Below are 26,758 nucleotides of genomic sequence, written 5' to 3' on the forward strand. Positions count from 1 at the left end.
AAAGCCAAGACTCCTTCAAATGTCCTTTGGGGGAAGGGAAGGAGGGGAAAGGGCAGAGTTCAACATCCGTTCTGAATGAAATCTGCTTCAGAATTTGTATTTTTAGCAATCTGAGCTTGAGGCTGAACGAAGCTGGTACTCATGCTTGAGAGAACTCTTTAGTGGTAACAAGCTTGTTGCCTTGTTTTGGGTTTGCATTTTTGTCTGTTTATTTAGTTACGTTTCAATTTGTGTGTCAAGCTCGAATCAAGACTAAGTGTGACTTGTCATATTTTCCAGGTATTTTTGGGTGCCTTGTCTTTCGTTTACTTTGCCAAAGCATTGGCAGAAGGCTATCTGAAGAGCACCATCACTCAGATAGAGAGAAGGTTTGATATCCCTTCTTCACTGGTGGGAGTTATTGATGGTAGTTTTGAAATTGGTAGGTATTGCAGATGCCTGGTTTTACTTTTACATACAAGGTCTTCTAGGTGTGACTATAGACATCCTTAATGCATTCTCTTGTCTGCTAGGATCAGACTCTATCTGTAAATTCTTGTTGAGACAGAATTTGCTAGGACCTGATGTTACAGTAGAGAGAATTTGTTCTCTCCAAGCAAGCAACAATAAATGCCCTGCCCCAGGTGTTCACTATCATGTAAGTCACACAATTCAGAGTTTCCAGTCAGAGTGAGAGACTTTCCTGGAGGAGAGGGTGAGATGCTATTGGGACTTTAAGTTAAAAGTATTTGGGAAGTATTTTTACAGAAGAGTCATATTTCCCAAAAGCCCTGTGATTCAAAATTTGAAAGAATTTAAGAGGGCTCTATAAAAATTTATTGTAATGATTTAAGAAATGAAACCATAAAAGGGGTTTCTGCCCAGAGGTCTAGAAAGAGAAAGAAATCCTATTGATGAGAACAGTAGAACAAGGCAGCCAAGAAAAATTCTATTCTCACGTGTCTTTGGGTAGCAGTTGACTAGAGACTTCCTCATGGCACTTGAAAAGACCAAGTGATTTTAGTTACTGTTTTGGAAGTACTTTAAAGAGTGTAATCCCAAGTAGAGCTTCCTAAGTTGATAAACTCAAGGCTTTAATTCTTTGTTGAATTCAACAGAATGGTAGTCTCTGGGGTCCTTATTACCTGTTGGGTATTTGTTGACTCAAATGCATGCTTTACTATATATAGTAAAACCTGGAGCTTACTAATGGCTCCAGATTCAGCTCATTTAAACTTTCAGAAAAGTGAAGAAATATTTTTCCATTCTGCAACAGTGACTTTTTTAAGTTCACACTATATATTTTAGTTCCTACCCCGAATATTACAGAAAGAATAAATAGGAAACTTTTACCTTTAGGGTTTTCTTTCCAAATCCATCTTTCATCGTCCTGCCAAATGGGATTGCTTAGCTCAGTGCTAATCTAATATTAATGTACATGCCAATAACTAGGCAATCTAGTAAAAATGTGCGTGCTGATTCTGTAGGAAGGGGAATAAGACTGCTTTTCTAATAGGCTCTCATATGATGTGATGCTGTTAAGTCAAGGGGCCATACTTTATGTAGCAAGTTTCTAAGACATCTGATCAGATCACTTCCTTGTGTAAATTACCTAGATAGTTGATATATTCCTTGATACCTGTCCTATCTACTGCTATTAACTGAATGAAGGGCCATGGAGAGTCAAGGTAAGGATGACACACTGAATCACAGGAAGACATCAGTATGAAGAGGCAGCTGTTACAGATTGAAAGAATAAATCACACAGGAAGAAGAAATGAACAGATAGAAAATTATATATCAAGTGAAACTTTAATTATTGCTCACTCTAGATTATAGTAAAAACATTTTGGAGCTGAAGAGACTTACAATATGGTCCAAACTTTTTCTGGGGCCCCCAGGTCCTGATGCAATTTGAGAAAGTCTACATTTGATAGAGAGTACTAGTGTTTCACAAGAAGTGACAAATGATCCTGAAAATAAATTCATATCAATTCCTCCATACCATTCTAAGATGAAAGTTATTTATCGAATTAGAAAACAATGAAATGTCTTAAAAGCATCTCAACTTCTACTTCAAACCTTTAACTCAAACATCACTAGGTTTGCTTTAGTTATTTGCAATCCGTAGCTTTTCCAAAAAGTAGGTTTCCTGACCATAATCTTAATCTACTCCTTTTGCCTCTCTCCATGTTCCTTCCTTCAAGAGTTCTGGACCTACTACCACCTTTGTTTCTAGCTCTCATTTCTTTTCTTTTCTTTCTTTTTTTTTTTTTTTTTGCGAAACAATTTAATTTATCCTTTGACATCAATTGGCATGATTATCTCATATCTACATGCTGGAAACTCAGTTTTTTCCCAAATATTTTTTCATAACAAGGTCTTTCTCCAACAACAGCAGAGCTGTCAAGAAAATAAAATGTTTTCTATATCATACCTCCTATTATTTTAAGATATTCTCTTTCAAATATTTTCCCATGTAGTCTTATATTTAAAAGTTTTGCTTTTCACATTTTAGTGTTTAATCAACTTCATATAGATTGTATAAAAGCTTTGTTTTTTAGAGTAGTTTTGGGTTCACAGCAAAATTAAATGGAAGTTAACAAAGATTTCTCATATACACCCTACTCCCACATATGCAAAGCCTCCCTCATTATCAATATCCCCCATCGGAGTGGGACATTTGTTACAGCTGATGGACCTACAATATCATTATTGTTATGCAGAGTCCATGGTTAATATTAAGGCTCACTCTTTGTGTATTGCATTCTATGGGACTGAACAAATATATAATGGTATGTATCCACTATTATAGTATCATGCAAACTACTTTCACTACCCTAAAAATTCCTCTTCTCTGCCTAGTCATCCAACCTTTCCCCTACCCCTGGCATCCACTGATGTTTTGACTATCTCTATAGTTTTACCTTTTCCAAAATGTCATGTAGTTGGAATCATACAGTGTGTAGCCTTTTCAGACTGGCTTCTTTCACTTAGTAATACACACTTGGGGTTCCTCCATGCCTTTTCATAGCTGGATAGCTCATTTCTTTTTAGTGCCAGATAATAATCCATGTTCTAGCTAGGCCTTAGTTTACTTATCCATTCATCTACAAAAGGACATCTTGATTGTTTCAAAGTGTTGGCAATTATGAATAAGGCTGCTATAAACATCCCCTTTTATGTTTTTGTGTGAACATGTTTTAATTTTCAGCTCATCTGGGCAAATACCAAGGAGCATACCTGCTGAATCATATGGGAAAAATATGTATAGTTTTGTAAGAAACTGCCAAATTTTTTCCCAAAGTGTTTGTACCATTTTGCATTCCCATGAGCAATGAACAAGAGTTGGTTTTGGTCCATGCTCCAACCAATGTTTAGCATTTTGGATTTTGGCCATTCTAATAAGTATGTAGTGGTATCTCATTGTCATTTCAATTTGCAGTTCCCTCATGCTGTATGATGAATATCTTTTTATATCCTTATTTGCCACCTGTATATCATTTCTGGTGACCTATCTGTTAAGTTATTCGGCCTATTTTTAAGTTTCATTGCTTGTGTTCTTATTGTTGAGTTTTAAGTGTTCTTTGTATATTTTTGATAACAGTCCTTTATATGATACGACTTTTGCAAATATTTTTTCTCAGTCTGTGGCTTTCTTTTCATTATTTTGACATTATCTATCATAGAGAAGAAATTTTTAATTTTAATGCAGTCTAGCTCATCCTTTTTTTGTCATGGATTATCCTTTCAGCGTTGCATCTAAAAAGTCATCACCAAACCTAAGGTCATTTAAGTTTTCTCCTAAGTTGTCTTCTAGAAGTGTTATAATTTTACATTTAAGTATGTGATCTCTTTTACCTGTACTTTTGTGAAGAGTGTGAGGTCTGTGTCTAAAATCATTTCTTTATGTGGATGTCCAGTTGTTCCAGCACCATTTGTTGAAAAGATTATATTTGCTCTTATTACATTTGCTCCTTCATCAAAGATCAATTAATTATATTTATGTACTTCTGTTTCTGGGCTATATATTTTATTCCATTGATCTATTTGTCTATTCTTTCACCACTGTTACACTATTGATTAATGTGGCTTTACAGTATGTCTTAAAGTTAATCCTTTTACTTTGTTCAATCCTTTTACTTTGTTCTTCAATATTATGTTGGCTATTATGAGTCTTTTACCTCTCCACTTTGTCATCTTAGAAATCACTTTGTCTATAAAATAACTTCCTATGATTTTGACTGAGATTGCATTGAATTCATAGATCAAGTTGAGTAGAACTGAAATCTTGACAATAATGAGCCATCCTATCCATGAACATGGAGTGTCTCTCCATTTATTTAGTTCTTTGATTTCTTTCATCAGAGTTTTATAGTTTTCCTCATGTAGATCTTATACATATTTTAGTAGATTTATATCTAAGTATTTCATTTTGGGAGGAGATAAAGTAAATGATTTTTCAATTCCATTTGTTCATTGCTGGCATGTAGAAAAGCAGTTGACTTTTGTATATTAACCTTGCATCTTGCAACCATACTACAAAAAACATTTATTAGTTTCAAGAGTTCCTTTGTCAGTTCTTATGGATTTTCTGCATAGATGATCATATATTCTGGGAGCAAAGACAGTTTTATTTTTTCCTTCCCAGTCTGTTTTCTTTCCCTTTACTTGTTTTTCTTTTCCTATTTTCTTACCCTACCATATTGAGTAGGGCTTTCAGTATAGTAATGAAAAGTAATGGTGAGAGAAACAGTCTTGCTTTGTACCTGATCTTAGTGGGAAGCTTTAAGTTTCTCATCATTAAATATCATGTTAACTTTATGTATTTGTAAGCATTCTTTATCAAGTTGAGGAAATTTGTCTCTCTTCCACATATACTGAGTTTTTATCATAAATGGTTGTTGGATTTTGGTCAAATGCTTTTTCTGCATCTGTTGATATGAGCATATGATTATTCTTTAGTCTGTTGATATATTGGATTATATTAATTTATTGTCTAATGTTTAACTAGCCTTGCATGCCTGGGATAAATCCCACTTGGTCATGGTCTTTAATTCTATATATTGTTGAATATGATTTGCTGATATTTTGTTGAGAATTTTTACACATGTGTTCATGAGTGTTACTGGTTTGTAGGGATTTTTATTTTGTCTGAGTTTGCCATTACAGTAATGCTAGCCTCATAGAAATGATTTAGGAAATTTCCCCTATGCTTCTATCTTTCAAAAGAGATTATAGAGAATTAATATAATTTTTATATTAACTGCTGGGTAAAATTCACCAGTGAATCTGGGCCTGGTGCTTTGTATTTTAGGAGGTTATTATTCAATTTCTATAAAGCTATAGGCCTGTTCATATTGTCTATTAATTCTTAGGAGGATTTGGCAGATTTTGCCTTTCAAGTAATTGGCCCATTTTATTTAGGTTATCAGATTTGTAAGCATAGAGTTATTCATAGTACTCCTATATTATTTTTTTTAATATCCATAAAATTTATAGTAATGTCTCCCTTTCGTATTGATAATTAGTTTCTTCTCTTTTTTCTTTTTTCTTAGCATGACTAGAGCTTAATTGTTTTATCAATGTTTTCAACGAATTGTCTTTTGGTTTTGCTGATTTTCTCTTCTGAGTTTCTGTTTTCAATTTCATTTATATCTGCTCTAATTTTATTATGTCTTTCCTTCTACCTACTTTATATTTAATTGGCTCTTCTTTTTCTAGTTTCCTAGGTGGAAACAGATTACCAATTTTAGATTTTTCTTCTTTTCTAATATATGCATTCAATGCTATGAATTTCCTTCTATCATTGTTTTTACAGCAATAGTTATTTTGTTGCAATTCCTATTTAGTAATTCCTAGAATATTAGAATAGTATTAATATCTAATGTTATCTGTCTGTAGCAATCTTGTTGAATTTCTTAATTTTTTAAAATTTGAGTATAATTGACCCACAATGTTACATTAGTTTCAGGTGTACAACTTAGTGATTTGACAAGTTTATAATTTATGCTATGTTCACCACAGTGTAGCTACCATCTGCTCCATTACATCATTATTATAATATCATTAACTGTATTCCTTACTCTGTGCCTTTTATTCCTATGACTTATTCATTCCATAACTTGGAAGCCTATATCTCCTTCTCTCCTTCACTCATTTTGCCCAACCATCCCACCTCTCTGGCAATCTTTAGTTTGTTCTCTGTATTTAAATATCTGCTTCTGTTTTTGTTTATTCATCTTATAAGTGGAATCGTATGGTATTTGTCTTTCTCAGTCTAACTTATTTCACTTATAGGTTTATCCATGTTGTCCCAAAAGGCATGACCTCATCCTTTTTATGGCTGCATAATATTCAAGTGTGTGTGTGTGTGTGTGTGTGTGCGCGCGCGTGCGCGCACACTTCCTCTTCTTATCCATTCATTTATGAATGGGCATTCAGGTTAACATTTGGGTTGCTTCCATATCTTAGCTATTATAAATAATGCTGCACTTGCTTCCATATCTTAGCTATTATATATAATGCTGCAATAAACATAGTGGTGCATATATCTTTTTAAACTACTGTTTTCATTTTCTTTGGGTAAATACCCAATAGTGAAGCTATTGGATCATATGGCTTTTCTATTTTAAATTTCTTGAGAAACCTGCATACTGCTTTCCACCATGACTGTACCAATTTTCCTTCCCATTGACAATTTCTTTATCTCCACGTCCTTGCAACATTTGTTACTGTTTCCCATTTTGATTTTTGCCATTCGACTGGCATAAGGTGATACCTCATTGTGGTTTTGAATTGCGTTTCCCTGACTAGAGATGTTGAGCATGTTTTCTTATGTCTGTTGGCAATCTGTATGTCTTCTTTGGAAAAGTATTCAGGTCCTCTGCCCATTTTTAAATCAGTTTTTTTTTCATGGTGTTGAGTTATATAAGTTCCTTATATATTTTGGATATTAACCCTTATCAGATATATCATTTGCAAGTATTTTCTCCCATTTAGTGGGTTTCCTTTTTGTTTCATTAATAGTTTCCTTTTCTGTGCAAAAGCTTTTTATTTTGATAGAATCCCAATAGTTTAATTTAGCTTTTTTGTTCTCTTATATGAGGAGACATTAGAAAAATCTTATTACAGCCTATGTCAAAGAAATTAGTACTTATGTTGTATTTTAAGACTTTTATGATTTCAGATCTCACATTTAGGTCTTTAATACATTTTGAGTGTATAGAAATGCCACTGATTTCTGGGTATTAATTTTGTATCCTGCCACTTTACTGAATTTGTTTATTACTTCTAGTAGTTTTTTGTGCAGTCTTTAGGATTTTCTATATATAGTATAAATGTATGTTAATTTTAATTGATTATCAATTTTAATTGATTATAGATACTGTAGAGTTTTCTTTTTGTAGATGCTATAGAGTTTTCCAAATAGGCAATCAGATTGTCTGAAACAGAAGTCAGTTTTATATTATTCTTTCCAATTCTAGATCTGCTATTTCTTGTTCTTGCCCTGTTGTATTGGCCTCAGTACTATGTTAAATAGAAACAATGACAGTGGGTATTCTTTTCTCATATATGACCTTAATGAAAATGCTTTTACAATTTCATCATTAAGTAATATGTGTGCTCTGTAGTTTGGTAGATATGCTTTAAAAGCTAATTTGCTCAACTGTTCTTCTTCTCATAAGTGAGTGGTTAATTATATTGGATGCTTTTACTACATCTTTTAAGATAACCATGGACATTTTCTCCTATCATTTAAAACAATGATTAAGTTAACTTTTTTTTTTTTCTTATTTGGTGATACCCTTGTACTTCCAGAACAAATTGCATTTAGTCTTTTCTTTCATTGTCCTTCTCTTGTTTTGGTTTCAACAGTATATAAGTCTTATGAGTTGGGTGGCTTTCTTTTCTGTTATCTAAATACTTTTTTTATATAGAGGGCAAGAGAAAAGAAGAAGAAAGAGAAGGGGGGGAAGAATCTGTTACTCAAGGTTTTAGTAAAACAATTTTAAAATACTATGGATCTATTGTCTTTTCCAGAGGCTAGTGGTAATAGATGTTATTTTTTGATATCCAATTTAATTGTTTAAAGATTATCATCATTTATTTTCTATTTGTATCTTCTGAAAACTCAGAAAGGATACTAAGTATAGAAAGCAAAAACTCTATATATATTATAGATGCTGAAATGGTATTATGTAGTCTGGCATACCCACTAATGTAGCACAGAAACAGCCTTAAACATGAGTCTTATTGTGAGGTGTTGGTGGTTTGGGAGTTGGGAGGATAGGTGATTTTGGTTGCAGGGATACATTACCTATAAGCTGAAGGTCAGCTTTCGATATACTTTGGTTTATTAACTGTGACACATTAACAAAAATATAGATATAATATCAATGTAATTTGATACAAAATTTCTTCTACTAAATGCTTAAATATCAATTGAGAAATCTCATATTCAAAGTTTTGTTTTTTTTTTTTTTCCTGTGAAAATTAAAAGAAGCTTAATTCTTTCTGGAGCCATAAAACCTAGAGTCACAAATTAGCCTGCAAGCTAATTTTCTTACTGTCATTATTGTCCTCAAGGCTATAAAAATTGCTGCTCTTTTTGCACTTGACTAAAGCTGGCAATGTGAACAAACAGTAGTAAAGTAGATGATTACTTACAGATGTAAGCAAACATACTCTTGCTAGAAAATTGGAAACACTGAAGAGAGCATCAAAGCAATGCTACCCATAAGCCATCACAATCAATTGCTGGCAAATTGCTAAGTTCTTACTGTATCTAACACTGCAGTTTTACAAGACTATTCCAAATGCAAAGAGCTGGAACTTTAAAAGCCCTTTGAAATCTAAGATCCTAAACAATGTTTATCAAAGCATATTCCAAGAACCATTTCCATCAGCACATTTGAGCTGGTGTTAAAAATGCAGATTTCTTGGCCTACCTCTAGATCCATGGAATGAGAAACTGTTGAGAACTTCCAAGATTCTGCATTTTTAAGGTTTCTGTTTCCTTTACCACGTCTTTCCTGTATTTTTGTATACAGAAAAATATGAGGACATTTTCCCTAAAGCATATTTAATCACTCATGACCATCATCAACAAAAAGTAATTTATCATATACCTCATTAGAGGCTTTTTGTAAAAGCATAATTTCTGCCTTTAAAAAATCATCAATTTTTTTTAATGGAAATTTTGTATTTCAGACAGTTCGGATTATGAGTAAGCATTGAGGAGCACTTGGGTGGCTCATGGGACAATGATAATCTGCCTTCAGCTCAAGTTGTGATCCTGGGGTTCTGGAATTGAATCCCATATCAATTCCAGAAGCAGGAAGCCTGCTTCTACTTCTGCTATGTCTTTGCCACTTTCTGTGTCTCTCATGAATACATAAATAAAATCTTCAAAAAAAAAAAAAACATTGAGGTTATATAACTAGTATATTCCTACAGTTTGCTTATGTGAAGTAATTTTTACCTCTGTTTTGAGTATTTTGTAAAAAGCATATAACAAATTGTAAAGTATCTTAGTATTAATATGAATTTCATAATTTTATTTCATAAAATGAAGTATAGTTGTACTTCTTTTACTTTTTCTGTGATGAATGCTTGCTAAAGCAAGAATATATAATGTTTGTTTCAAGAGCAAATGGGAAACTGATGAAAGTTTTAATAGAAAATATTAATGAATGAGGAAACAATAATAAAATTCACTTCAAAATCACTAAGAAAAATTTAAGACAGCAACCAAAAGAGCCCTTCTACAATTTGATTAACTGATAAAACACTTTAAAAGGACAAATAATTAGGGTGAATGAAAATGAGGTAGTAGTGTTGGTAATTAAAGTATTTTGATAAATGGATGAGATAATTGGAGTAATGAGTATGCAGACAATTTCAAGAGTCATCTTAGATTAAAGCAAAGAAAGACAAAGGATGGAAAAGATGGTAGGGAGACAGTTTAGTTAAAACACACATTGCCAGACCTGCATTCAGTTATATTCATTTAGTTATGCTGATGACTTTTTCTAAGTTATTGTTCATTCAGTTATATTCATTTAGTTATGCTGATGACTTTTTCTAAGTTATTGAACTGATGAACATTTTATTCTTCACCCCAAGGGAATCTCTTAGTTATAACATTTGTAAGCTACTTTGGATCCAAACTTCACAGGCCAAAAATAATCGGAATAGGGTGCCTAATCATGGGAGTTGGAACATTGCTCATTGCAATGCCGCAGTTCTTCATGCAGAGGTAAGTCTAAAACAATTATCTTTTCTTGCTTTAACCAATTATATTCCTCCCTTTTTATAATTGCAATTAATTATTTAAATTTAAGAAAATGACACATGGCTTAAAGTATAATAATATTATCTTATTTTTGCTATATTCTCTTTGGGCAAAATTTCAGAATACTTAAAATTTTACTTAAAATTCAATTTATCTGTGGATGTAAAATGAGTAAAAAAATTAATATATTGCAGTAAATGTCAAATGGATGTCAAAGGGGTAATGAATGAATGGTACTAACAATGTGCTGGATAACTTCAGTTATAGATAGATAGATAGATAGATAGATAGATAGATAGATAGATAGATATAGATATAGATATATAGATATATTATCAATTCATATAACTATTCAGTGTCCAAATACTATCTAACAGAACTTTCTCAATAGGAGTATGGTGTGTGTATTCTTTAACCCTGACGTCTACTTTGGGTACTTTTGCTGGTAATTCTGTTAAAATTTGCATGCAACTTCAGTAGTTCCAAAGGTTTTCACCATTATTATATCATTCTATCTTTACCTGTGAATTAGAAGAGCATAGTTTGGAGATTCCTGGGTGGCTCAGCAGTTTAGTGCCAGCCTTCAGCCCAGGGCGTGATCCTGGGGTCCCGGGATCAAGTCCCACATCAGGTTCCTTGCATGGACCCTGCTTCTCCCTCTGCCTGTGTCTCTGCCTCTCTCTCTGTGTCTCTCATGAATGAGTAAATAAAATCTTTTTAAAAATGTGTAAAAAAGAGCATAGTTTATCTTTTTATTTTACTGTCTGCTGACTTTCTCAAGGTTAGCTGTCTTATAATTATAGAACTAGAATCCTAAAAACAGGTATTCTGACTTCTTTATGCATATCCATGTTGTCTTCCATGTCCGGGGTTACCTATTGCTAACTGAGAGAAGTAACTATCTACAGGTTTTGAAGCAAGATAACATTTGTAAAAATTATATATCAAATCATACTTTGATTATTGCTCACTCCAGATCATTATATCATGACATTTTAGAGCTGGAGAGACTTAGATATGATATAGTCCCAACTTTTTCTTGGAATCCCAAGTTACATACATAAATATAGTCAGATTTTTGCCTCCATAGGCAATCTATAAAGGTAGTACACAGAATCCTCTGTGTGGAATCTTTTCTACTTATTTGTATAATTTTCCTGGCCCCTTCATTTTTAGTTGGAGAGAGATCTATGGCTTCAGAACCTCTACCTACTCTTTGGACACCTACCCAGCCTCCTTTCCACAGGACAAAAGTTTCCTTTAGATCACTGAGGTTCTACAAAAGTGCTGTCGAGAGCCAATGAATTAGGAATTGGTCTTCACTCTGCCCAATCCCTGCTTAACCAATAACCATGCCACTATTATGTGTTCTGATCACTGAGCCCTCATGCAACACTTTACTTAAGGGGACAAAAAGACTTCCATTACAAAAAATAAAAATAAAAATCCGAAAGTAGTTGCAGAGAATAAATAAACTCTTGATTCTTGGCATAACTCATTCTGCAGTGGATCAATAACTTTCTATATGATCTTGGCCATGTTACTTAACCTTTCTAGGCCCCATTTGATCTATCCTAAAATAGATATTATAGGCATTAAAAATAATATCTAATTTAAAACAGCATTGAAAATATTAAAAGACACAACTAAAATACTTACCAAGTTTCCTGATGGAACTAGTAGCTGTGTCATTATTGTTAAGTATTGCTATCAATCCTCCTTTGATAATTGAGCCACCTGATTTTAACCAGAGACCAGCAATGGTTTGTTTTAAAGGTATTGCATTCAGAATAATAATCTTGTTACTTCAAGTTAATGACAAATATAAAATACTAGTGCAAGAAAATCAGAAGACCAGCCAGGCAGCCAGTCTAGGGCTGTCAAGCTGCTACGGCTAACAGCCCTAGCCTGGCTGCTTAAGGATACCAGAGTCAAAGACAGATTTTTATATACTATGTTTATATATGTTTAAAGTTATATTTGTTAATCATTTTTCAGTGTCTGTGATTTACCTGGTACTGTGCCATGTAATGGGGCTACTTCAGTAAAAAAAACAACAACAAAATGAAACAAAACAACAACAACAACAAAAAATATATATATATATATGCACAATTCTTTGCCCATGAAGTTTACTGTCTACTGAGGATTATGTAATAACTTCTTTTCAACTTTTCAGAGCATGAATTGAGTACTGGTCCATAACATCATGTTTGATCTCTAAAAGACTACTATACTCTGTCTGCCTAGAAGAAATACCTTTGATGTCCAACAAAACATAGTATTTATCATGGATATCAATTATTGAGGGCCTACCTCCAACTGCCTGTGTTTAACTTTATATGTGCTAGCTCACCTGACTCATGAATTTAACAAATATATATTGGTCATTGTTCTAGGTAATGGTAGTATAGTAGAGATAAAAATCTCTGCTCTCATGGATTTTATGAGGACATAGATAATAAACACATAAGTAATGATACAGTATGCCAGATAATATTAAGTGCTATAGCGAAAAATAACATCCTGGACTCAAAAAGAGTATGTTGTGGGGAGGGAGGATTGCAGTTTAAAGTAGAGTTGTCAGAGGATGGCTTACCAACATGACAACACTTGGAAAAAACTAAAGGAAATGAAGGGGAGAGCCTTGAAGATAGCTGGGGAAGAAAGATTCTGTGCTGACTGAATGGTGAATGTAAAGTTCCTAGAGCAAGAGGGAGAATAGTATGTGGGTGAACTGCAGGGAAGCTAGATCTGGAGTGGGGTGAGCAAGGCGAAAGATTAAAAGGAAAAGGAGAAGCTGTCAAGATTGTTTCTCAACTTTGATGGACATTTGAATCACCTGAGGCTCTTGGTAGACTGTAGATTCTGAGTTAGTATCCCTCCCATATGATTTGGTTTCAGTTCATGCTGCAAACCTCACCTTGAGTGGTAAGGTTGCAAACCATTTTGATGATCTAGCTTCTTTTTGGAATGAGATGGAAAGCCCCTGCAGTGCTTTGAGCAGAATGACATGACCTCACCTACATTTGTTTAAGGGTCATGCAGACTACTACTTGGAAAAATAACTCTGGTGGAGGAAACTTGGAAGTAGGGAGACTATTTATGAAGCTATTGTATCAGAGTCAAGATTGTGTCAGAGTTTTAATCCAGGTCAGAACTAAAACCCCAGATTTAAAAGCATTTAAATCACTGGTGGTCCCCTATTTAATTACTTCTCTGTCTCCTTATCCAACAGAGCCTAAATAGGCAAGGCTACAGGTTACCCCCCATCTTACCACTAAGAAGATTGAAATCTGAAGAGATTAATTGATTGTTCTACAGTGTCATATATAGTAATTAGTGACAAAGGAGGCACTTGCAAAGAAGTCCATTACTCAAAATCTAAATAATTGTTATGCCTACACAGTTGCATTTTTATAGAATGAATTGAGAAACCTCAAATAATTTAAAATTTTCAAAATATTATGTAATCACTACAGATATTTTAAGATCCTTGGCCCACTGCTTCAGGGGTTCACTATATTATTTCTGGCCAATCATAATAAAGCAAGTGGACAAGAACATTCAAATTCATTACTTAATAATTAAATATACTATCACTACACTAAATGTATCTTTAAAAGATTTAAAGGGAGACATCCAGGATGCTAATGCTAAAGAGAAAAACAATCATGTTTAAAACAATATTAAAAACTTGAGACTCAAAGACATATTGTCTTCTTATTCTTGGAAGTGTTGACACAAAAATCACTCTAGAATCTAGAAGTAATAACAAAAACAAGAGACCCAGGATCGAGTCCCACGTCGGGCTCCCTGCATGGAGCCTGCTTCTCCCTCTGCCTGTGCCTCTCTCTCTCTCTCTCTCTCTCTCTGTGTGTGTGTCTCTCATGATTAAATAAATAAAATCTTTTTAAAAAAGTAATAATAGTAGGGGACTTTAACACCTCACTTACATCAATGGACAAATCATCTAAACAGAAAACAAATTCAGAAACAATGGCTTTGAATCACACCCTGAACCATATGGACTTAACAAGTATATTCAGAATATTTTATCCTAAAACAGCAGAGTATACATTCTTTTCAAGTGCACATAGAACATTCTTCCAAGGGACACCTGGGTGGCTCAGTGGTTGAGCATCTGCCTTCAGCTCAGGGTGTGATCCCAGGGTCCTAGGATCAAGTCCCACATCAGATTTCCCATAAGGAACCTACTTCTCCCTCTGCCTATGTTTTTGCCTTTCTTTCTGTAGCTCTCATGAATAAATAAATAAAATCTTTAAAAAAAAAATCTTCAGAATAGATCACATATTAGGTCACAAATCAGGCCTCAACAAATACAAAAAGACTGAAATCATACTATGCGCCTTTTCTGACCACAATACTATGAAACTAAAAGTTAACCACAAGAAAAAAATCTGGAAAGACCACAAATACATGGAGGTTAAATGACATGCTACTAAACAATGAATGAGTCAACTAGGAAACCAAAAAGGAAGTGTAAAAAAATACAAGGAAACAAATGAAAATGAAAACACGGTGGTCCAAAATTTTCAAGATGCAGCAAAAGCTATTCTAAGAGGGAAGTTGGAATGCCAACAGAAGGAGGGAAATAAATAATAAAGAGCAGGAATAAATGATATAGAAACTAAAAAAAAAATAGAATGGATCAGTGAAACCAGGAGCTGGTTGAAAATTAATATTAATAAACCTCTAGCTAGACTTCTCAAAAAAGAAAAGAGAAAGGACCCAAATAAATAAAATCACAAGAGAGGGGAAATAACCAACAGCACAGAAATACAAATAATTATAGGAGAATATTATGAAAAACTATATGCCACAAATTGGACAACCTAAAAGTAGATAAATTCCTAGAAATATATAAATTACTAAAACTGAACCAGGAAGAAATGGAAAACTTGAATAGACCTATGACCAGTTAAGAAACTGAATTAGTAATCACAAACCTCCCAAAAACAAAAGTCCAGGGCCAGATGGCTTCACAGAGGAATTCTACTGAACTTTTAAAGAAACGTTAATACCTATTATTCTCAAACTATTCCAAAAAATAGAAAAGGAAGGAAAACTTCCAAATTCATTCTATGAGGCCAGGAATCCCCTGATATCAAAACCAGACAAAAACTTATCTAAAACAGGGAACTACTGGCCAATATCTCTAATGAACATGGACGCAAAAATTCTTAATAAAATACTAGCAAAACCAATATGTTATAAAAATTGTTCACCACAATCAAATGTGATTTATTCCTGGTTCAATATTAACAAATCAATGTGTAATACACTGCATTAATAAAAGGATAAGAACCATATGATTATTTCAGTAGATGCAAAAAAAGCATTTGTCAAAGTACAACATCCATTCATGATAAAAATCCTCAACAAAGTGGGTTTAGAGGGAACTTATCTCAACATAATGAAGGCCATCTATGAAAAACCCACAGCTAGAATCCTCAATGGAGAAAAACCGAGAGCTTTTCCTGTATGATCATGAGTAAGACAGGGATATCCTCTCTTAACACTTTTATTCAGTATGATACTGGGACTCCTAGCTACAGCAATCAGACAACAACAACAAAAATAAAAGGCATGCAGATTGTCAAGGAAGAAGTCAAACTTTCACTATTTGCAAACATCATAGTACTCTATATAGAAAACCTGAAAGACTCCACCAAAGAACTGCTAGAACTGATAAACAAATTCAGTAAAGTGGCAGGATCCAAAATCAATATACAGAGATCTGTTGCATTTCTATTCACTAATAATGAAGTAGAAGAGAAAGAAGTTAAGGAATCAATCCCATGCACGATTGCATCAAAATACTAAGATACCTAGGAATAAACCTAACCGAAAAGGTGAAAGACCTGCAATCTAAAAACTCTAATGAAAGAAATTGAAGATGACACAAAGAAATGGAAAGACATTGCATCCTTATAGATTGGAAGAACAAATATTGTTTAAATGTCTATACTACCCAAAGCAATCCACACATTTAATGCAATCCCTATCAAAATACCACCAGCATTTTTCTTTTTTTTTCCACTAGCATTTTTCAAAGAACTAAAATGAACTATGCTAAAATTTGTATGGAATCATAAAAGACCCCAAATAGCCAAAGCAACCTTGAAAAGGAAAAGCAAAGCCAGAGGCATCATAATTTTGGTCTTCAAGTTATATTACCAAGCTATAGTGATCAAGACAGTATGGTGGTGGCACAAAAATATACACATGGAACAGTGAAACAGAGTAGAAAACCCAGAAATTAACCCACAACTCTATGGTCAACTAAACTCTGACAGAGCAGAAAAGAATATCCAATGGGAAAAAAGACAGTGTCTTTAACATTAGGAAAACTGGACAGCAACATGGAAGAGAAAGAAACTTGACCACTTTCTTACACAATACACAAAAATAAACTCAAAATGGATTAAAGACCCAAATGTGAGACCTAAAACCAGAAAGATCCTAGAGGAGAACACAGGCAATAACCTCTTTGATATCAGCCATTGCAATTTTTTACTAGATATGTCTCCTGGAGGAAGGGAAACAAAAGCAAAAATAAGGTATTGGGATTTCAGCAAAACAGGAAGCTTCTCCAGAGTGAAGGAAACAATCAACAAAACTAAAAGACAATCTATGGAATGTATTTGCAAATGACATCTGATAAAGGTTAGTATCCAAAACATACAAAGAACTTATAAAACTCAACACTCAAAAAATGAATAATCCAATTTAAAAATGGGAAGAAGACATGAATAAACATTTTTCCAAAGAAGGCTTACAGATGGCCAACAGACTCATGACAGGATGCTCAACATCACTGAACATCAGGGAAATACAAATCAAAACTGCAGTGACATATCATCTCACAGCTGAGAGAATGGCTAAAATCAACAGGACAAGAAAACAAGTGTTGATGAGGATGTGGAGAAAGGGGAACCCTGTTGCACTATTGGTGAGAATGCAAACTGATGCAGCCACTGTGTGAAAAACTGGAGGCTCCTCAAAAGAGAGAATGATCCCATGATCTAGTAATTGCACTACTAGGTATTTACCTAAAGGATATAAAAATACTGATTCAAAGGAATACGTGCACCTTGGTGTTTATAGCAGCACTATCTATAATGGGCAAATATGGAAACACCTTAAGTGTCCATTGGCAGATGAGTGTATAAGGAAGAGATGGTGTAAACACACACACACACACACACACACACAGAATATTAATCTCCCATCAAAAAGAATGAAGTTTTACCATTTGCAACAACATGGATGGAGCTAGAGAGTATTATGCTAAGTGAAATAAGTCAATTAGAGAAAGACAAATACCATATAATTTCACTTATGTGGAGATTAAGAAGCAAAATAAGTGGCCAAAGGGGAGAGAGAGGGAGGGAGGAAGAGAGCAAGGCAAACCAAAAAATAGACTCTTAACTCTAGAGAGCACACTTATGGTTACCAGAGTGGAATTGGGTGGGGGATGTGTTAAATAGGTGAAGGGAAGTAAGGAGTACATGTGATGACCGCTAGGTGTTGTAGGAAGTGTGGAATCACTATATTTTCCATTTGAAACAAATATTACACTATATGTTAATTGGAATTTAAATAAAAACTTAAGAAACCAAAAAAACCCCACATATCATCATCATTTCTCTAGAATCAGCAAGGCGGTTCTACTAAATTTATAACTCTAAATACAGGGCAGCCCCAGTGGCTCAGTGGTTTAGCACCACCTTCAGTCCAAGGTGTGATCCTGGAGACCCATGTAGAGTCCCACGTCGGGCTCCCTGCATGGAGCCTCCTCCTCCCTCTGCCTGTGTCTCTGCCTCTCTCTCTCTCTCTCTCTCTCTCTCTCTCTGTCTCTCATGAATAAATAAATAAAATATTTTTAAAAATAATTCTATGGTGAAATACGGTGTGCAATACCATAGTTTTTAAAATTTAATTTTATTTAAATTCAATTAATTAACATGCATCATTAGTTTCAGAGGTGGAGTTCAATTATTCATCAGTTGCATATAACACCCAGTGCTCATCACATCACGTTCCTTCCTTAATACCCATCACCCAGTTACCCTATCCACCCCCCACCTCCCCTCCAGCAGCCCTGTTTGTTTCCTATAGTTAAGAGACTCTATAAGAGACCCTTATTTAGGGATAATCATAATTTTATCAAGTGTGAGATATGTTTTTCATTAGGGAAGCAGATGATTTATATTCATTTTTACATTAAAATGAACTCTTGTGAATGATTCTTACTTTTATTTTCTTTTACTACACTGGGTAATTGGTTCAGCTATGGTGGAAATACCAATGAACCAGACTTTCTGGCAGACTCTCTGGCTCTCTCTTTAGGGTACTCTGCTGTTAAATGCTGGTTAGTATTAGTGATTCAGACTCTGTTAGCTGCAAACTCAAACAGGTGTCCTAATGAGCCATGTAGTATACATACAATACTTTTAGCATGATGTTAAATGAGTCTGTAGTAAAAAAAAAAAATTCTTTTTTGTACAGGTACAGATACGAAAAGTATTCTCCTTTCTCTAATTCCACTCTCAGCCTCTCTCCATGTCTTTTGGAATCAGACAGTCAATTACCTCAGTCGATTATAGAAAAATCACAGTCTAAAAGAAATGATGGTAAGATGCCTTTTTTTTACTTGATTAACAAAGGTTTTTTTGTTTGTTTATTTGTTTGTTTTTTTACAAAGACTTTATATGGGCTTTATTATGGACAAACATTTAAATGTGATTTTTTTTTCTGTCAAAAGGTTTACTTAAATTAGGATACTATAGTGCCATCAAAATTCCTAGAATATAAGGCAGTATATGATGAGATCTAAGAAAATATGCAGAGATTCAATTCTTAGGGAAAGGAGCATTAATTGCTGCTGAATGAGAATAGCTCTCAGTGGTTCCAAATAAGATGAGCCATTAAATCAAGATAAAACTAGCTTAGAACATACAAATCTCAGACCATTGCTCAGATGCAAAATAAATATATATTTTCCCCAAGATCTCAATTGAACTTCTGTGTCCAGTCCCTTTTCATCAGAATGGCAAAAGTTTAATCTCAATTTTCCCCCAACTTTCACCCTTTCCCCAGGGGTTGCCTACATTCTAGGGAGATTACATAATAGCAAAGGAAGTGGTTGTGGGAGGGGCCTCTTGTTGTTATTGGTCCCTGGTCAATTTAGATATTTAAAATCCCTCTGGTCACAGTGTTTGGTCATATATGTCACTTTAGGGTCATCCTATGTCTACCTTTATGTTCTTTTTAACAAAGCAGCTCTTTCTGATGCAAAGGTGACAGTCATGGAAACTTGGAAATAGTTCTATTTTCCACACACGACAGGATGTAGTGAATTTTGTTAGAATGTCTAAAGTTCCATATGGCTGACACATATTGTATAGCAGTGTATTGTATGAGCTACACTTGGGAACATGAGAATCATCTGGAAGCCCTTTGAAGAGCCAAAAGCAGGGATGTTTAGCCACAATGTGCAGCTGTCTCATCTTTTGGGTCTTGCTACCTCCCTGGGCTCTAACTGGCCAAGGAGGCACAGGTTATCCCTGCTCATGGAGTACATAAATCTACCCACAGATGTTTGTCATGTCTCCAGGATGCTACAGAGGCAGGAGATCAAAAACTCTCTCTCCCTTGTCCTTCAGCATGGACGTGCTCAGCACTTCCTCTTTACCACTCCCACCTCACTCCCTGCTTCTAGCCTCTCAATTCATTTCTGTCTCAGCAGTATGGAAGCTTCCCTTTTATGTACCTGCTAGTCATGTAAATATTTTATCTATAGCATAAAACATTTTCTTTCCCCTAGTATCCTCATCAGTACTTTCTTTTGAGGTGCCTCTTCCCTAAGGTGTGAACACTTGAGGTCTGGTTATTTGAATGAAAGGAAGGGCCAGAGAATTAAAGATCTAGAAATATGGGGGGGAGGAGGTAGGGAAGACATAATCAGGTAAAAAGTTCACCCCATCCTGCTGTATGAAAAGGAGCAGAAAATCACTCTGGAAGAAGAAGAGAGTGTAAAAGGAGGGTTTAGACTCTCATCTCTACACAGCGTACAGTAATTGCAAATGTTTTGTTTTTGACAATTAGGAAAATGTGCTATAAATGGCAATACAACTAATTAGGAAATATTTAAACCTTTAATGTTAAGAAACATAGGGTTGAGAGAGGGCATTAAAATGTTTTTAATGTAGAGAGATGAGTTATTAGACAGGTATACAATATAAGACTCACAACTCAATCTTCTTCTTTCCTTTAAATGAGGTCCTGCTCCCTTAAAGTCAGAGACATATGTGGACATCAGACATAGTGGACACAAAGTTCATCCTAAAAATGATAATGGGGTAAATATAGGACTCTTCTCAAAAATACTCCACCTACAACCCTCAGGCCCCCAACAACACTGGAGAGCAGAGCTATTCAACAGAACTCTCTGTGATGGTGGAAATAGTCTATATCTATGCTGTCTGATACAGCAGCCATTAGCCACATGTAACTATTGAGTACTGTAATATAGCGAGTGTGACTGAGAAACTGAATTTTTAATTTTCTGTAACTTTAAGAAATTTACATTTAAGTAGTCACATGTGGTGTGTAGTTACTATACTGGAAAGTACAGATCTAAGATATCTTCCCTTATCTATAAGACTTCTCTACCAACAGGCTTCTTGAGATCACATAAATGTTAGGGGGTAGAATTGACATTAAAATCACTTTTTTAGAAAAGGAATTTACATTTGGGGAGTGGAATGGAAATCCAGAGAAAATAAATTAAAAATGCTTGGTCACTTGATTATATTTCTAGAAGAGGCAGAGTTAGAAGCAACAAGACTACACATTCATCTTGTGTGTTACACAGTCTCACTCATCCACACAAAAAGATTCACTTCAGTTTTAAATATCCCATATTTTACCTTCAAATTTTACCTTAAGGGCTACTAATAAACAGAAATAATGCCTACCTCATAAGATTATGAAGATAATTTAATTTTAAAAATGCCTGCCAACCACTTGGCCCAGTGCCTGACAGGAAGGAATACTCAGAAGTGGTGATTGTCAAAGATAGAAAATATTATCACTCTTATTAAAGTGATTAAACTGGTCAAAGTGTATTTCATTTGTGATATGGGAATTAATTCTCCAGCTTCATATGATCATATCAAGACATGACTTCTATAAAAGCACTTAAAAATTGTTAGCTTTAAATTTCATTCTAAGAATACTACCAAAAGATTCTTTTTGTTGGAATAATTATACTACTAAAGCATATAGGGTTTTAAATTTTTATGTGAATTTGTTTCCTAAACCTAAGCCCTAAAAATGGTTATTCACTATCAAACAATTGTAATGCTACCCAAAGTTGAAGTATCACCCATATAAAATTTTGAATTTCAGATAAAACTTGGTCAGCAATAAAATTACAAGTAATTTCTGTTGAAAAATATAAAAATGTAAAGATTAAGGGAAGAAAAGACTTCTATTGAAATTTTGTGTTTTGTCCCAGACAGGATATTGAATGTTATTGGAGTGTAGGAACTCAAAGAACTCAGTGTAAATATAAAATAAAAAAGAGAAGAGAAAGTAAGAAACAAGACATCAGAAAGAAGAATCAAAAGAGTTCCTTGATCAAAATCTCTGTGGGATTTACATTGCCTAAAACATTGAAACCAAAATATTTTCCAATCTTGTGCAGACTCCTATCAAATTATGTCTACTGAAAATTTCACTTTTACATCCTAATCCAATTTTAGGACAGCTTGTAGAACTGCAGAATAAATATTTAACTTTGATACTCATCTAATTTCATTCCTCTTATTTGCTTTCCTTTCAAGAATGTGAAATGGATGCCAGCTCTTCCATGTGGGTTTATGTTTTCCTGGGTAACCTTCTTCGTGGAATTGGGGAAACTCCTATTCAGCCTCTAGGCATCGCCTACCTTGATGATTTTGCCAGTGAAGACAATTCTGCTTTCTATATTGGTAATGCCTACCTCGTTCATCTTCTTGGGAAGCAGGGTACCTGGTTTTCTCAACTCCATTCCAAACTAAATAGGGTGTAGAAGCTTTTATCCTTCAGATCCAGTTCCTGTATTGAGTTCACACATTTCTGAGTCTACACTGAGGGTTTAGATGATGAAGAAACCTGAATATTAGAAGGACCAGTTTCATTGGGGAAAGAACATCAGATTAGAAGAAAATAACTGGAAGATCAGCTGCTCTGATGTATATCTTTGTACAAGTATCTTCATGGACTTCAGATTTCATAGGTTCCTTTTATTGGGTTAACTGTACTACTGAAGCATTTAGGGATCAGTTATATTTATTTTTCTATTTTGTTTCCAGAACCCTAAGCTACTTCCCATCTTTTAAGCCCTGCTTATTTAAAGCATTTTCTTCCTATGAGGGATAGGCAGCAAGGAATTCTGAGTTCTCAATAGCAGTATGAATGGATAAAGAAAAATATGGGAAAGGTGAGATCTAGGCCTGATGCTAAGCCGTGTCTAAAACAGGTGCCAGTGGGTAGACCAGGAGCTAAAATCACAAAAAGCAAACTACAGCAGAACTCAAACTCCAAGACCAGATGCATCTAAGCAGCGTTTATTGAGTGCCTCTTACATCTTGGAAACTAAATTTTTCTCCATTTCATACATCAGTCTTGATCTCTTGGGGTTCTGATCCTTTGAGGGCCTGGCCTTCAAGGGACAGAAAGACAAGATTTAAATTTGCTGAGGAGGCTGAGGCTAGCTCCAGTCTATTCTGCCCTGGCCATGCATGCAGAACTCCAGAGAGCTCTCACAGTCAGGCAGGCTGTGATTAAAAACAGGTTACCTGCTCTAATGGGAAACTGCAGCATAAATCAGGACTTGGAACAGAAGCTTCATGACACATGCTAGGCTAGTACTCTTGGGACAAGAGGAAAGATTGCAAGCCAAGAGATGCATGCAGGTGTCAAGATGTCCCCTTCCTGCTCTCTCTCTTCACCCTCTCTTCTTTTCTGGAAAGGATCCGGTAACTGCCATTCACTCTTCCTCTTAATTTAAATTAATCTGCCGGGGATATGTGTGCATCAAGCTCTGTGGTGAAATGAAAGGCAGATGGGACATACTTTGCAGGGAAGAGCTACCTTTCTGGTAGCCAGAAATGGTGTTGTGTAGGCAATCTACTCCATTTTCCTTGCCGTTACTGTTGCCAGCCTGGTCATGATTATTCCAAAGAGCACCTCTCTGCACTCCCAAGTCTAGTTTCTTGTCTGGCTGCAGTCAGGAATATGCAGTTACCGCTCTCACAGATGGTCCCGCAGACTCCAAACACATGCACTCTTGCAATAAGGTGGAAGAAATCAATTTCAATGTCAAAATGACTCTTATGCTTAACCATCTATAATAAGGTTTTGACTGTCAAAGTAGCATAATTCTGATTTTTTTAATCAATGAGGGAAATCTAATTCTAATGAGTGAAGTTCGCCCCATTTGGAGGAAATTAACTTCTTTAGAACCTTGGTGTTATTTTTGTACTAAGAGGTAATTAATGCCTTTCAGGTGTCCATTCTTCCAAACCTGAGGACTTATTTCCTGATTCAATAAGGTTGAAAAATTGACAAATTAAGCATGCTTAAGTGAAAAGTTGATGAAATGTTCTCAGCTACGAACTGAATCTCGCTCCTATTTCTTGTTTAAAAATTTATTAATTTACAAAAGCAGAGAATTGACACTTTTTTTGTGTGTGTGTGTGCAGGGTGTGTGCAGACGGTTGCAATTATAGGACCAATCTTTGGCTTCCTGCTAGGCTCATTATGTGCCAAACTGTATGTTGACATTGGCTTTGTAAACCTAGGTAAGGAAGTTTATTTTCATTTATTTATTTATTTTAGTCCTACATTTTTTTGATGGGGATGGTGTAGAAGATATCAAATTCCCTTTTTATAAAGTGACATGAAAATAATCCACTGAAAATTTGTCATTAATATAATCACCATACACATTAATAAATGGAATACGAAAAATAGGCAATGACTAGAACTGGATGACCCATGGTTTGTTATTCAGATGTATCCTTTTTCACTTCTGGCTTGCCAGTTCAAACGCATTCTAGCATAGTTAAGACTAAAAACTGTGGTTTCCTGTTGGTTCAGGTGTAGCAATATGACAGTTACATCAACTGATAATGTATTTTGTAGACTTGCCAGGAAGACCAAGAATTGAAAGTCTTCCGGCAACCAAAATATGTTCTTTACTGTACAGATCTGAAAGGTGGAGGCATATTATACTAAGTATGCCTTACTCTCTGGGAAAGTGCTTGTGGGGGGAATAAGTGGGAGACCTCATCTTTCCACAGCTATTAATGTGTTCCTTTCCTTGTGAGGTGTCCCTCCTACATATAGACATTGCTTTCTTTTAAAGAAGTTCAAGAGAGCAGTTAGAAACAAGAAAAACAAGTTTCAGTTTTTAAAATCTTGAAATTGCATTTTAAAGGCCTTGTATGTTAAGATGAACTGCAAAACTCTTGCACTAATTTTTCTTTTTTCTCAAATAAACTACAAGACACATTCCAAAAATTGTATTTATTTGTTCATTTATGTATTCATTAACCTCATTAATTTTGCATCTATTCTATCCCAGGTGCTGTTCTACCACAAAATGGTGAACAAAATAGTTGAGTGCCTTGACTTCCTGAGGTTTTAAAATCCAGTCATGGAGATTGATACAGACAAGAAAGCATAGGTGTGATGGGTGGTACAGAGGGAAATTGTTAAGGGGAAGCAATGAAGATGCAGTGATGAGCCAGTGTAAACATTTTACCAAGTATAATGCAGTGGCAATTGAGCCTGGTTGTCAAAGGACATGTGTTTATTTTGTTATTCTCACAGAGTACAGTGGAGGTAGATCTATCATATGCTTTATGAGTTCTTATATAAAAAAGAAAAAAAAACCCACTTGATTTGGTTCAAAAATCTTCATCACTACTTACCTTTTCACCAGATAAGAAATGGTGTCAAAAATAAAGTTTTGATGATAAATAAGATACTGACATTTTATGTATACAGATCTTGCTTCAGACCGAGAATAGCTGCTGAAGTATTAATAACCATCATTTAATGAATAACATTCTGTGTGGTTTAGACTAGATTTGGATAAGAAGATGTTAGGATTTAACTCTTCCTTTGAGAAAAAAATATCTTAGATGTTCAGTATATGAACTAGATGCAAGTGGTGCTGATGTGTGGGAGCCAGCAGAAGGTTTTGAGCCCCCATAAATCTCCCTCACATGGGGCTTTCTTCCTGCCATGGGATGAGAGGTCCCTCTGCAGGGCAGAGTAAGACCCCCTCTTCTGGCTTTTAAACTATATTTTAGATCTAAGGAACAAATGAAGAAAAGCATCATGTTCCAGAAAAAAAAAAAAAAAAAAACCAGCATGTTTCCTTCAAAAAACAAGATGATAATGTACAGACTAGGAAGTTATCATGCATGAATTATTAGGTATTTTTATGATGTGATAGAACTACTGCTAGGATTTTTTTTTAAGAGGCTTGTTTAAACCCACTAGCTTTGCTATACATGCTACTTAGCCATCTTCTCTCTCTTTCAGATCATGTAACCATTACTCCAAAGGATTCCCAATGGGTAGGAGCCTGGTGGCTGGGTTATCTAATAGCAGGAATTGTAAGTCTTCTTGCAGCTGTGCCTTTCTGGTGTTTACCAAAGAGTCTACCAAGACTCCGAAGTAGAGAGGATTCTAATTCCTCCTCTGAGAAATCCAAGTTTATTATGGATGATCATACAGACTACCAAACACCCCTTGGAGAAAAGTCAAAAATAATGGAAATGGCAAGAGGTAAGCCATAATCTCCTTGATTTAGAAGCAGTTTCCGTTTTCCTGTTGAAACTCTGTAGGAGATCTATAAATAATACCCCCTCTTTCCCCATCATTTGTTCAGAAAAATTGAGGAACTATACAGGAAACAGAACTGAAGGTTACAAAGTCATCTTTATTACTAGAGAGTGGATTAAAGAACATGACCTGAGGTTTTGGTAACCTTGCTGGCAGTCCTACCCTGATTCAGGTTAGACCCGGCAATGGCCCCTATCTTGGATTGCCACTTTGCATTAGACAGACATTTATCATTTGATAAATGTGTGTGGGTACATGTTTCCTACCATTGATGATCAAAGAGTGGATATGGTGTGGGGCAAAAGGCCAGACATGTTAAAGTGAATTCCTTCCACATAGAAAAGGGATGGTTGTGAGAAAGACTGATCCCCCTCAGTTGAGCCCAGCAAGCAATATTTACATTTATAGTAAATCTTCACATTTCAAACTCTCCAGCTGCATTAATAGGAAGAAGGGAGAATCCAAAACTCATTTCTTAACACTAAAGTTTATTAAATTAAATGGAGATCACTTTCATATTTCTTTCTCTGTGACCATGACCCATGTTTG

General features: G+C 34.9%; 1 protein-coding gene across 2 annotated transcripts in view; it reads left to right on the forward strand.

Annotated features, from left to right (window-relative positions):
• SLCO1C1 (solute carrier organic anion transporter family member 1C1) overlaps positions 1-26,758 on the forward strand; it is a 55,983-nt gene that overhangs the window by 6,040 nt on the left and 23,185 nt on the right. For both annotated transcript variants that reach the window (XM_038576974.1, XM_038576973.1), the window contains 6 exons: positions 280-421; positions 10,108-10,240; positions 18,812-18,936; positions 22,153-22,299; positions 24,055-24,153; positions 25,907-26,152. In XM_038576974.1, the coding sequence (XP_038432902.1) occupies positions 280-421; positions 10,108-10,240; positions 18,812-18,936; positions 22,153-22,299; positions 24,055-24,153; positions 25,907-26,152 (892 nt within the window). The remainder of the gene's footprint in view (positions 1-279; positions 422-10,107; positions 10,241-18,811; positions 18,937-22,152; positions 22,300-24,054; positions 24,154-25,906; positions 26,153-26,758) is intronic.

The sequence above is a fragment of the Canis lupus genome, chromosome 27, assembly GCF_011100685.1.
Source record: "Canis lupus familiaris isolate Mischka breed German Shepherd chromosome 27, alternate assembly UU_Cfam_GSD_1.0, whole genome shotgun sequence".
Lineage (NCBI taxonomy): Eukaryota > Metazoa > Chordata > Mammalia > Carnivora > Canidae > Canis > Canis lupus.